The 13056-nt window shown below is 54.0% G+C and overlaps 1 protein-coding gene across 1 annotated transcript in view; it reads right to left on the bottom strand.

Moving 5' to 3' along the window:
- Positions 1–827: 827 nt before the first annotated feature.
- Positions 828–13056, bottom strand: part of LOC137323404 (Krueppel-like factor 7) — an 84156-nt gene continuing 71927 nt past the window's right edge. The window contains exons 3-4 of the mRNA XM_067986883.1: positions 8935–9058; positions 828–1861 (exon numbers count right to left, since the gene is read on the bottom strand). Coding sequence (XP_067842984.1) covers positions 1810–1861; positions 8935–9058 — 176 coding nt within the window. The 3' untranslated portion in view covers positions 828–1809. The remainder of the gene's footprint in view (positions 1862–8934; positions 9059–13056) is intronic.

Here is a 13056-nt window from a genome sequence, read left to right as displayed (position 1 = left end):
AATGCCAATCCCATTCAGGGCTAACGCATTACAAGGAGTTGCATAGAGATGTGTAAGTCAGATGTTTCCGTGGTCAAGCCTGGGTCAAACCATGAAAGGTTTTGGTCAGGCGACACAACACGCGGCTAGGTTAAAGGCCGGTGTCCACTTCCACACTAATGCAGTTGGGATCAGCAGAAACCTGCCAGTGGCTGCACATCAGACTGTAAGTTCCTCCAGTCACCTGAACCTGGAACCAAGCAATATTTCGACTATCACTGAGGTGAGCGAAGTGGTCAAACTGAGCTGTGTCGCCGTGAAAATCCTCGTTTAAATAAATAATAAAGAAAAAACAGAGTTAGTGGTGCTGTTTACCGTTGCTCTGTCCCAATCTTTGGTTTGTCTTGTTGGCCTCGAACTGTGCGCTGAGAGCAGACAAGGCAGTCAGCTGGAGGAGGGCTTGGCTTGGCTCTCCTCGGCGTTGCCCAGGAAACCAAGCCATTGGAGACTCTTCCTCCAGAGAGAGAGAGAGAAATAAAAAAAAAGGCTGAGAAAGCGATTTGTCTGTATCTACCCGCACATTAATTGAGAGCTCAGGTGCGCAGCGTAGCTTTACAATGGGAAGAACGCACGACTACCAAAAGGGAGGGGAGTGATTTCACCGAGTTTAAACCAAATTCACCGAGTTACCATTACAATAGGCCCCTAGTCCACAAGGAAGGTCAATTAGAAATCGCCATTTCTAAACAGAATGGTGAGAGTCAAGCTGATGAGGAGGTGGAAATCTCCCCATGAGCCTTTTCAGCAGAATAATTCCCCCTCCCCTCCCCCTCCACCCCACCCCCAGCTCGGTTCAATCAGCCTTTGCAGACAGGGTCTGAGCTAGCTGTCTATAAATTAGTCAATTCACATTTATTCAAGTCCAGTTTAGCAGAGAGCGCGAAGTCTGAGCTTTGGGAAGCACACGTTCTAAAGGGTGCAGCCGACTCCCACAGGCCTCGTGGGCGGTTCCATTTGGTCTGCTCAAAATGGCGGCAGCGGCCACCAACCTTTCGAGCGTGCGGGTGGGGCAGCATTGGGTCCGCACGTGAAAGGGGCAGAAGAGGGGACAGGGTCCGTCAGAGACCCTTTGTTCTGGTCGTTCAAACTTCCACCACTTAGGGTGTCCTCTTCGAAAGAGAAACAGGTGTTCATTCTGCACAGTCCTGTTCCATATTTTTTTTTTTAAAAAAAACAAAGTCACATGGCTACAAGAGCCAAAAAAAGGCCCACAATAGGTTGGCATTGGAAACCTGATGATAGCCAGGTTGCACGTGATAGAAATGCAGCACTGAGTTCTGACCACCATTTACTTCTCCCTGCAGGGTGGCTCCACACGTCCATCTGTAACACCTGCCACTGGCCTGCTTGGTTCAGGGGAAGCACGCGGAAAATATGGAGATGATTCCAGGTGGGGGTTGGAATCCACGATTGTCCGATAAGGAAGGCCAATTGATTTACGAGCGGGCCAACTGTTCTCACTGTGAAGGCTCGGAAGGTGGTCTCAAGTTTGTAATCCCCTTTGGTTTCCATGGCAACAGAAATCCAAGTGCGATTTAAACAGCAATCGTTTGGCAGTGTCTAACTGACCGATAGACTGGGTAAGGCATGACCAAGAGATAGAGAGTGTGCGTGTATACATCTATAGACAGAGAGAGCATGTGCGCGCAAACATGTATGCACACCTGCTCGCTGCAACATGGCAACAAGTCGACCACATGTCTGTGCTCTTTAGGAACAGGTCCTTCCCCCACTAACAGTCATGCCATGGTGTTGTGTTGGTCTCTTCTCTCAAACGTGTCTCTTCATGTGAAGAGCGAGGTGATCCGATCGGGAGAAACACCTGAAAAAAGAAAATTGATTCCATTAAAAATGCGGACAACCCACCCGATTGCACGTTTTTCACCACATTAGCCCAATCACCAGGCTTTACCACCCAAAAAGGGTGGCCGATCTTTTTGTTTCCCATACAAAAGGCGGCCATTTTGTCCGTGTCCTGCCAGGGGATTTATTCCAGAATTTCTCGATGAAAAGCTTAGGAAGAATTTTACACAAATCAAAACCAAGAGGTCTGAGAGACAGGAACGGGAATGTATTTTTACTGCTTGCATTACTAGGTCAGGTGCGGAGTAAAACACCTTTCTACTCTGCTCCAACAGTCCATGTATAGATCATGCTTTGTGTGAAGAACGACCCAAAACAAGTCTTAAATTTGCCTTTTCCTGGATTGAACCTGTTGCCCTCTTGTCCTAGTCTCACAATTTAATTTTAAAGTAGTTAACTATTCATAACTTTTCCGTACCATTTACAATCTAACAAACCTCTGGAAGATCACCTCTCAAAACTGAAAAGCCCCAAATCTTTCCTCATAACTTATGGCCCTTCTCTGCACAGCCTCCCTTGTGTCTCAGTAACCAGGTCTGACCAGAGCGCGCAGAGCGGGAAAGGCAGAGCGGGAAAGGCAGAGCGGGAAAGGCAGAGCGGGAAAGGCAGAGCGGGAAAGGCAGAGGCCAAGCCCTTCCTCAGCTAATGTTCACACACACACACACACACAAACTTTCAATACACATCTCTTAGCAATCAGGAATGGGATCCTCCCCCCTCCAGCAGCAATCAGCTACTCACCAGGGGTCACAGGCACCAGGGGATCATGATCACATCTTTAAAATAAACATAAAATAGAACCACAGGGTCAGGGGCGGGGGCGGGGGACAGAGGAGAGTGCGGAGTGGGGGCTGCAGTCTGTCACACATGGTTGGGTTGCCGCACATTTTCTGTCAGCTCACTCCAACTTCGTTTGCAAGCCCATGAGCAAAGCATTCTGTGCCTGGGCAAGACTGGAACTGCACAGGGTATCCTGGGAGGGGAGAGGGCCAACGAGTCAACAAAAGGAATGTGTACTCCATTCCCCGAGTGAATGTGCTTAATTCCTGCTGTTAAAACATCAAACTCATTCGGGATTCTCCAAACAATGGTTTTGCTTTGAGAGCGAGGGTGCGAGGGTGCGAGGGTGCGGGCGGGCGAGAGAGGCAAAACGAGCAAGGGACAGGGACAGGGACAGGGACAGGGACAGAAAACGAGTGCGGGCGAGGGGAGAGGGAGGCAAAACGAGCGCGAGGGGGAAAGGGAAAGTGAGTGGAAGAAAGAGAGACCGAGACAAGACACAGGCACTCTGAAAATGTAGGAGCATGTATTCCATGTGTCTCTCGGTGCTGGGTGAAAGTGGCAGGTGGGTGGCGATCTGTTGAGCAGATGGCACCATGAGCAGGTGTATTCGTGGCTAGTCACCAGCTGGCATGCCGACTGCAATCAAGCAGCCAGTGGGATATCCGATAAGACCCACTCCTCTCCAGTCACTCCACTGCACCCCCCCCTCCCCACCCCATGCCTGGCCTAGCGTGCCACATCCACACCCGATTAAGTTATTAGACCGAATTAAATGACAGACTGCACAGTTGTCGGCAGGGAGTTTGCGCCACACAATGCAGCCTGCCAGTTCAGCACTCCACTCATGGCTTCATTAACTGAACTCAGCTAATGGGAAAGAAATGACAGCACAAGATGGGAAGAGTCAATAAATTATTCATAATCGCATCCCTGCAAAACAGCCCCACAGGCAGTTGTTTGATCTACCCGAGAGTAAAGAGACTAATACAGGGAGGGAGCGCGGGCGACAGGGAGGGAACGCGGGAAAGCGAGCGGCAGGGAGGGAACGCGGGAAAGCGAGCGGCAGGGAGGGAACGCGGGAAAGCGAGCGGCAGGGAGGGAACGCGGGAAAGCGAGCGGCAGGGAGGGAACGCGGGAAAGCGAGCGGCAGGGAGGGAACGCGGGAAAGCGAGCGGCAGGGAGGGAACGCGGGAAAGCGAGCGGCAGGGAGGGAACGCGGGAAAGCGAGCGGCAGGGAGGGAACGCGGGAAAGCGAGCGGCAGGGAGGGAACGCGGGAAAGCGAGCGGCAGGGAGGGAACGCGGGAAAGCGAGCGGCAGGGAGGGAACGCGGGAAAGCGAGCGGCAGGGAGGGAACGCGGGAAAGCGAGCGGCAGGGAGGGAACGCGGGAAAGCGAGCGGCAGGGAGGGAACGCGGGAAAGCGAGCGGCAGGGAGGGAACGCGGGAAAGCGAGCGGCAGGGAGGGAACGCGGGAAAGCGAGCGGCAGGGAGGGAACGCGGGAAAGCGAGCGGCAGGGAGGGAACGCGGGAAAGCGAGCGGCAGGGAGGGAACGCGGGAAAGCGAGCGGCAGGGAGGGAACGCGGGAAAGCGAGCGGCAGGGAGGGAACGCGAGAAAGAGCAGAAGGGAGGGAACGAAGGAACCAGAGAATGAGAAAGAGGAGAGAGAAAAAAAAATAAAGAAATAGCAAGAGATAAGAATGGAAAATGTCAGACGGACCAGTGGGCAGAGGAAGGCAGATACAAATGTGTGGCGTACAGGACAAGTCTGGTCACATACAGAAGCATAGCCATTGACCAGCTGAGCATGTGGCAGGCTGCCACTGGAAGGCTTCAAGGTGTTGGAATTGGGCGGCCCACAGTGTAATGACGATACTGCCCCGCTAGCTTATTTACTACATCTCGTTTTCTCCTCACATTGTGAAGCACAGAGAGGCAAAGATTCAGTGCAGCTCCAGCTTGGATTCCTGGATTGAACCTGGAGTGTAAAGCAGCCTCTGGGTCTGGGGCACCCCTCGCAGGTGATAACTCGAGCCCGGTTACAGGCGGAGTGCACCCAACCCCAACTTTAAAGCTCTCCACGAGAAAGGCAGACTTGCGACTGCGGCTGAATGGGGACCAGCTGCAGCTTCAGACTGAACCAGGCAGACAGACTGGAGCCGATTACACACATCGACTGGCTCCAAAGGGCGTGCCTATGGGGACCGGGGGCGGGGGGGGGGGGGGGGGGGAAAGTGATCCTTCCACTCCGTTAATTGGAATAAACGCTCGTCTTTTCTCTTAAGAAATGATGTGTAAGCTTTGAATCCCTCTGCAGGTCACCATTCACTAGTCTGGATTATCACCAACTCAGTGTTGAGAGAAGACAGATGTGGGGTTGCCAACTCCGGGTTGGCCGTATTCCTGGAGGTTTCATCATGTGACCACCTCCCTCCAACTGTCCCTCACCCACGCTCCCACCATTGGTCATCCCACACGTCCATTCTCATACCGATTGGAGAGCAAATAGGCTTTTTGTTACCCAATTGGATGTTTCTTGACTGTCGGTCAAACAGCCTTTTCTTTCCCAATTCCCACATTTTTATAACTGATTAAACAAGTGTTGAAAGGGGGCATTTTATTTTTTAAAATCCTATGATTTTTCTCCTAGGTTGTCCTGAAGATTGCTCTTCAATTCCTGGAGACATGGGAACCCTGCTCTGACTAGGTCACCAATGCCTCCCGAAGACCCTTCCTTTAGACACGGAGTGAGGTGGCCAGTCATTCTTTCACCTCTCCTCCTTCCCTTCCTGAAAAGGTGGTGACCTGTTTCAGTTCCACAGGTGCCAGCTGCCCTCTTTCACCTCACCCAAATGACCATTCCTCTCACACGACCCAAGACACCGAGTTTCAGCAGGCTATTTGACTACAGGGGCATCACAGCCAAACCTGGCTCTGTTCTCAACTGTCTTTCACTCGCACACACAATTTCTCTCTCCCCAGCAGGTATCAGGGGACAGTCACCAGCAGCAGGCACCCTGGCTAATTCTCCCTCGCCCTAAAAACCATGGGGCATGGAGGCCAAGTGTGGAATCCCTGCCGCCACTTCGATTGAAACCGGGTGACTCGGCACCGGCCAGGGATTGGACCCGGGACTAGGGTCTATGTAGTTCAGCAGCACGCCAAGCAGTGCATGAACCCACTGAGTCTTTGGCGGGGGGGGGGCCATTTCAATTCACTTCTAACTAATACTTTCCTCTTTTCTTCCAACATATTTACCTTATCGAAGGCCTTTTGAAAATCCAAATATATTACATCTACTACATTACCCTTGTCTACTCTTTCTGTTACTTCCTCAAAGAATTCAGAAAGCTTGGTCAAACATGATCTTCCCTTTAGAAATCCGTGCTAATTACTCTGCATTATGTTTTCAGTTTCCAGATTTTAACGCTCTCCGCTGGGCAGGAAGGGAGTGAGTGAGCAGTTAAATGGAGATCTACTCCTGCCGAACTCTGATTTTAATGCCACTGTGTTTTGGTCACGGAGGAGGTGCCCGCTGGACTCGGGAGGGAAATTCGGGGGTGAATGCTGAACAGGAAGGAAGGACGAACGAACGAACGAACGAAGGAAGGAAGGGATAAAAAGAACGAACTTGCATTTATACAGCGCCTTTCACGACCTCAGAACATCCCAAAGTGCTTTACGGCCAATGAAATACTTTTGAAGTGTAGTCACTGTTGTAATGTAGGAAAGAGCAGACAGTCTGTGCACAGCAAGATCCCACAAACAGTAATGTGATAATGACCAGATCATCTGTTTTAGTGATGTTGGTTGAGGGATAAATATTGGCCAGGACATCGGGGAGAACTCCCCTGCTCTTCTTCAAATAGTGGGATCTTTTATATCGACCTGAGAGGGCAGATGTGGCCTCGGTTTAACGTCTCATCTGAGAAACGGCATCTCTGACAGTGCAGCACTCCCTCAGATTTGATTCATGGTGTGTGGTGAGTTAACTGATCTTGGTTGGAGGGTTCTACAATTGCTCCCAGCACTCCTGCCCAGTAAGGGGGAATTAAAAAAATCAGCCATGTTTCACACTCCAGATTACTACTAGGGACCAATGGCAGGGGAGAGGGACTGGGCGGGGGAAGTGAGCGAGCGAGCACGGTGGGGTGGGGCGGGGAGGGGGGGGTGCGTCCCAAATCAGCATGCACCTTAGAGCCTGGATTCGGAAAGCCTCACTCCTCAATACCCCCCTGTCCCGCACCCTGCCCTTCCCCCACCACCCCCCGTCCCGCACCCTGCCCTTCCCCCACCACCCCCCGTCCCGCACCCTGCCCTTCCCCCACCACCCCCCGTCCCGCACCCTGCCCTTCCCCCACCCCCCCTGTCCCGCACCCTGCCCTTCCCCCACCACCCCCCGTCCCGCACCCTGCCCTTCCCCCACCCCCCCCGTCCCGCACCCTGCCCTTCCCCCACCCCCCCCCGTCCCGCACCCTGCCCTTCCCCCACCCCCCCCGTCCCGCACCCTGCCCTTCCCCCACCCCCCCCCCGTCCCGCACCCTGCCCTTCCCCCACCCCCCCCGTCCCGCACCCTGCCCTTCCCCCACCCCCCCCGTCCCGCACCCTGCCCTTCCCCCACCTCTCCCCCCGTCCCGCACCCTGCACTTCCCCCACCTCCCCCCCCTTCCCGCACCCTGCCCTTCCCCCACCTCCCCCCCGTCCCGCACCCTGCCCTTCCCCCACCTCTCTCCCCGTCCCGCACCCTGCCCTTCCCCCACCTCCCCCCCCGTCCCGCACCCTGCCCTTCCCCCACCTTCCCGCACCCTGCCCTTCCCCCACCTCCCCCCCGTCCCGCACCCTGCCCTTCCCCCACCTCTCTCCCCGTCCCGCACCCTGCCCTTCCCCCACCTCCCCCCCCGTCCCGCACCCTGCCCTTCCCCCACCTTCCCCCCCTTCCCGCACCCTGCCCTTCCCCCACCTCCCCCCCGTCCCGCACCCTGCCCTTCCCCCACCTCTCTCCCCGTCCCGCACCCTGCCCTTCCCCCACCTCCCCCCCCCGTCCCGCACCCTGCCCTTCCCCCACCTCCCCCCACTTCCCGCACCCTGCCCTTCCCCCACCTCCCCCCCCTTCCCGCACCCTGCCCTTTCCCCACCTCCCCCCCCTTCCCGCACCCTGCCCTTCCCCCACCTCCCCCCCTTCCCGCACCCTGCCCTTCCCCCACCTCCCCCCCTTCCCGCACCCTGCCCTTCCCCCACCTCCCCCCCTTCCCGCACCCTGCCCTTCCCCCACCTCCCCCCACTTCCCGCACCCTGCCCTTCCCCCACCTCCCCCCCCCTTCCCGCACCCTGCCCTTCCCCCACCTCCCCCCCTTCCCGCACCCTGCCCTTTCCCCACCTCCCCCCCCCTTCCCGCACCCTGCCATTCCCCCACCTCTCTCCCCCCCCCCCCCCCCCCAGTCCCGCACCCTGCCCTTCCCCCACCTCCCCCCCCCCCCAGTCCCGCACCCTGCCATTCCCCCACCTCCCCCCCCCCAGTCCCGCACCCTGCCATTCCCCCACCTCTCCCCCCCCCCCCCCCCAGTCCCGCACCCTGCCATTCCCCCACCTCTCCCCCCCCCCCCCCAGTCCCGCACCCTGCCATTCCCCCCACCTCTCCCCCCCCCCCCAGTCCCGCACCCTGCCATTCCCCACCTCTCCCCACCCCCCCCAGTCCCGCACCCTGCCATTCCCCCACCTCTCCCACCCCCCCCCCAGTCCCGCACCCTGCCATTCCCCCACCTCTCCCACCCCCCCCCCCAGTCCCGCACCCTGCCATTCCCCCACCTCTCCTCCCCCCCCCCCCCCCAGTCCCGCACCCTGCCATTCCCCCACCTCTCCCACCCCCCCCCCAGTCCCGCACCCTGCCAATCCCCCACCTCTCCTCCCCCCCCCCCCCCCCTGCCATTCCCCCACCTCTCTCCCCCCCCCCCCCCCCAGTCCCGCACCCTGCCATTCCCCCACCTCTCCCCCCCCCCCCCAGTCCCGCACCCTGCCATTCCCCCACCTCTCCCCCCACCCCGTCCCGCACCCTGCCCTTCCCCCACCGTCCCGTACCCTGCCCTTCCTCCCACCCCACCGTCCCGTACCCTGCCCTTCCTCCCACCTCTTTTTCCCCCCCCCCACCCCGTCCCGTCCCGCACCGTGAGCTTCCTCCCACCTCTCCCCCCGTCCCGCACCCTGTGGTCCCCCCCCCCACCCGTGACGAAGACATGGACTTGTTTTGCACCTCACCTGTCACAGTGGTTACATTTGAACGGCTTGGCGCCCGTGTGTTTCCGATAGTGTCGGGTAAGCTCGTCGCTTCGTGCAAAACGCCACTCGCAACCTTCCCACGAGCACTTGTAGGGCTTCTCACCTGCAAGGGAGGCAGTACAGAAAAGCGGGTTATCCGGGTAGGCACACTCTACACTTTCACATACCCAGACGGGGAGGTTACTACAGGGATATAATCCTGGGCCTATAGTACATCCTGGGCCTATAGTACACACTAAAATATAATCCTCACAGATGTGTTGAACAAATATTTTGTATCTGTCTTCACCGTAGAAGACATAAAAAGCATATCAAAAATAGTGGGGAACCAAGGGGTGAATGAGAACAAAGAACTTAAAACAATTAATATCACTAGACAAAAAATACTGGACAAACTAATGGGACTAAAAGCCAACAAATCCCCTGGACCCGATGGCCTACATCCTAGGGTTCTAAAAGGGTGGCTGCCGAGATAGTGGATGCATTGCTTATGATCTTCCAAAATTCCCTAGATTCTAGAACAGTCCCAGCGGATTGGAAGGCAACAAATGTAACCTCACTATTCAAGAAAGGAGGGAGAAAGAAAACAGGGAACTACAGGCCAGTTAGCCTGACATCAGTAGTCAGGGAAATGCTGGAATCCATTATTAAGGAAGTGGTAACAGGGCACTTAGAAAATCATAATATGATTAGGCAGAGTCAACATGGTTTTATGAAAGGGAAATCGTGTTATTTGAATTTTTTGATGCTGTAACTAGCAGGGTAGATAAAGAGGAACCAGTGGATGTAGTATATTTGGATTTTCAAAAGGCATTCGATAAGGTGCCACATAAAAGGTTGTTACACAAGATAAGGGCTCATGGGATTGAGGGTAATATATCAGCATGGATAGAGGATTGATTAATGGACAGAAAACAGAGAGTAGGGATAAACGGGTCATTTTCGGGTTGGCAGGCTGTAACTAGTGGGGTGCCACAAGGCTCAGTGCTTGGGCCTCAGCTATTTACAATCTATATTAGTGACTTAGATGAGGGGACCGAGTGTAATGTATCCAAGTTTGCTGACGATACAAAGCTAGGTGGGAAAGTAAGCTGTGAGGAGGACACAAAGAATCTGCAAAGGGATATAGACAGGTTAAGTGAGTGGGCAAGAAGGTGGCAGATGGAGTATAATGTGAGGAAATGTGAGGTTATTCACTTTGGTAGGGAGAATAGAAAAAAACAATTTTTTTTAAATGGTGAGAAATTATTAAATGTTGGTGTTCAGAGAGACTCGGGTGTCCTGGTACAATAAACACAAAAAGTTAGCATGGAGGTACAGCAAGCAATTAGGAAGGCAAATGGCATGTTGGCTTTTATTGCAAGGGGGTTGGAGTACAAGAGTAAGGAAGTCTTACTACGATTGTACTGGGCTTTGGTGAGACCTCACCTGGAGTACTGTGTACAGTTTTGGTCTCCTTATCTAAGGAAGGATATACTTGCCTTAGATGCGGTGCAATGCAGGTTCACTAGATTGATTCCTGGGATGAGAGGGTTGTCCTATGAGGAGAGATTGAGTAGAATGGGCCTATACTCTCTGGAGTTTAGAAGAATGAGAGGTGATCTCATTGCAACATATAAGATTCTGAGAGGGCTTGACAGGGTAGAGGCTGAGAGATTGTTTCCCCTGGCTGAAGAGTCTAGAACCAGAGGTCATAGTCTCAGGATAAGGGGTCGGCCATTTAAGACAGAGATGAGGAGGAATTTCTTCACTCAGAGGGTTGTGAATCTTTGGAATTCTCTACCCCGGAGGGCTGTGGATGCTGAGTCACTGAATATATTCAAGGCTGAGATAGATAGATTTTTGGTCTCTAGGGGAATCAAGGGATATGGGGATTGGGCGGGAAAATGGAGTTGAGGTCGAAGATCAGCCATGACCTGATTGAATGGCGGAGCAGCTCGAGGGGCCGTATGGGCTACTTCTGCTCCTATTTCTTATGTTCCTGGGCCTACAGTACACACCAGAATATAGTCCTGGGCCTATTGTACACTACACCAGACAGAATCCAGCATTTTCTATGCAAGGCCACATCCGATTTTACCAAGAAAGGTCACAGTTTTTATTGCCGTCGAAAATTTAAGCCAACACCAACTTTCAGCCTCCATTTTTCGAATCGGCCTCCAACCGGCTTGCAGGAGAGCGAAAGCAAGCAGTGATACAGGTTTCTTTTCCCCTTTTTTAATTCATTTGAATTGCCTCTCATAAAATCAGGCCTGCGAGCCCCAGGAAGGCTGCAGCTAGCTGAGAAACTGAAGCTCGTGGTGGTGCTGTTGTTTTGGGAAATAAGCAGACCGATGCTCTTAACCAACTAAGGAGGGTTAAGGTGGCCAAAATGCGAGATGTCATTGCAATGGCAGATAAAGAGATCCTCAAAAAAAAGGGTCTCCGCAGTAACAAGAACAAACTTGCATTTATACAGAGCCTTGCATGACGTCAGGATGTTCCAAAGTGCTTTACAGCCAATGAAGTGCTTTTGAACTGTAGTCACAGTTGTAATGTAGAAAACGCGGCAGCCAATTGCACACAGCAAGATCCCACAAACAGCAATGAGATAAATGACCAGATAATCTATTTTAAGCGATGTTGGTTGAGGGGTAAATACTGGCCCAGGCTCTTCTTCAAAATAGTGCCCAGAGATCTTTTCCATCCACCAGAGAGGTTTAACGTCTCATCCAAAAGTCGCCAGGCTGGATCAGTACACTGAGCGCAGCTATCATTGGCTGATCGCTGGCAGTATAAAAGCACTTTTAAGCTTGTAGAGTTCGCCACAGGTGAGTGATTTTCTCCTGTGGGTTAATGACTCATCACCGACTTGTCCTGTGGCTTTAATTTCAGGGCCCATTGACGAAAGAGCCTCGAACATTTGATGGTCACTGAGAATGGTAACTGGAACATCAATCACTTGCTCACTGCGTCACATAAACCCTCACCCAAAATCAACGCTTGCCCATTAAGTCACATAAACCCTCACCCAAAACCCAGAGACACACACAATCGGACCACGGCCAACCTGAATTCACGAGCATCTCCAGAACCATCTGACGACGCGGCTGCAAACTCGCAGGCCTATTTGGGATCGGGCTAATGCTGGGAGAGCCCTGGTTTTAATCCAGAGACACACTGGACCACCTCCCCTTGACATTCAACGGCATTACCATCACCGAATCCCCCACCATCAACATCCTGGGGGTCACCATTGACCAGAAACTTAACTGGACCAGCCACATAAATACCGTGGCTACAAGAGCAGGTCAGAAGCTGGGTATTCTGCGGCAAGTGACTCACCTCCTGACTCCCCAAAGCCTTTCCACCATCGACAAGGCACAAGTCAGGAGTGTGATGGAATACTCTCCACTTGCCTGGATGAGTGCAGCTCCAACATCAGTGCAGCTCCAACATCACTCAAGAAGCTCGACACCATCCAGGACAAAGCAGCCCGCTTGATTGGCACCCCATCTACCACCCTAAACATTCACTCCCTTCACCACCGGCGCACTGTGGCTGCAGTGTGCACCATCCACAGGATGCACTGCAGCAACTCGCCAAGGCTTCTTCGACAGCGCCTCCCAAATCCACAACCTCTACCACCGAGAAGGACAAGGGCAGCAGGCGCATGGGAACAACACCACCTGCACGTTCCCCTCCAAGTCACACACCATCCCGACTTGGAAATATATCGCCGTTCCTTCATCGTCGCTGGGTCAAAATCCTGGAACTCCCTTCCTAACAGCACTGTGGGAGAACCTTCACCACACGGACTGCAGCGGTTCAAGAAGGCGGCTCACCACCACCTTCTCAAGGGCAATTAGGGATGGGCAATAAACGCTGGCCTTGCCAGCGATGCCCACATCCCGAGAATTTTTTTTGCAAAGGACAAATTCAGTGCGCAAGAATCTCGCGGCGATCACATCATCAGACGAGAGTTTGAGGAGGGGGACGGGGTGAAATTGCTACAACACTCAGTGCCAAACAGCAACGGGGAGCTAATTCATCACACATCAAGTTTCTGGCACCAGTCACCGGCATCAGACAAAGGTGCGGAATGTGACCGAGGGAGGGCAT

Source organism: Heptranchias perlo, chromosome 7 (genome assembly GCF_035084215.1).
Source record: "Heptranchias perlo isolate sHepPer1 chromosome 7, sHepPer1.hap1, whole genome shotgun sequence".
Taxonomy (NCBI): Eukaryota; Metazoa; Chordata; class Chondrichthyes; order Hexanchiformes; family Hexanchidae; genus Heptranchias; species Heptranchias perlo.
This window is presented reverse-complemented; position numbering and strand designations above follow the sequence as displayed.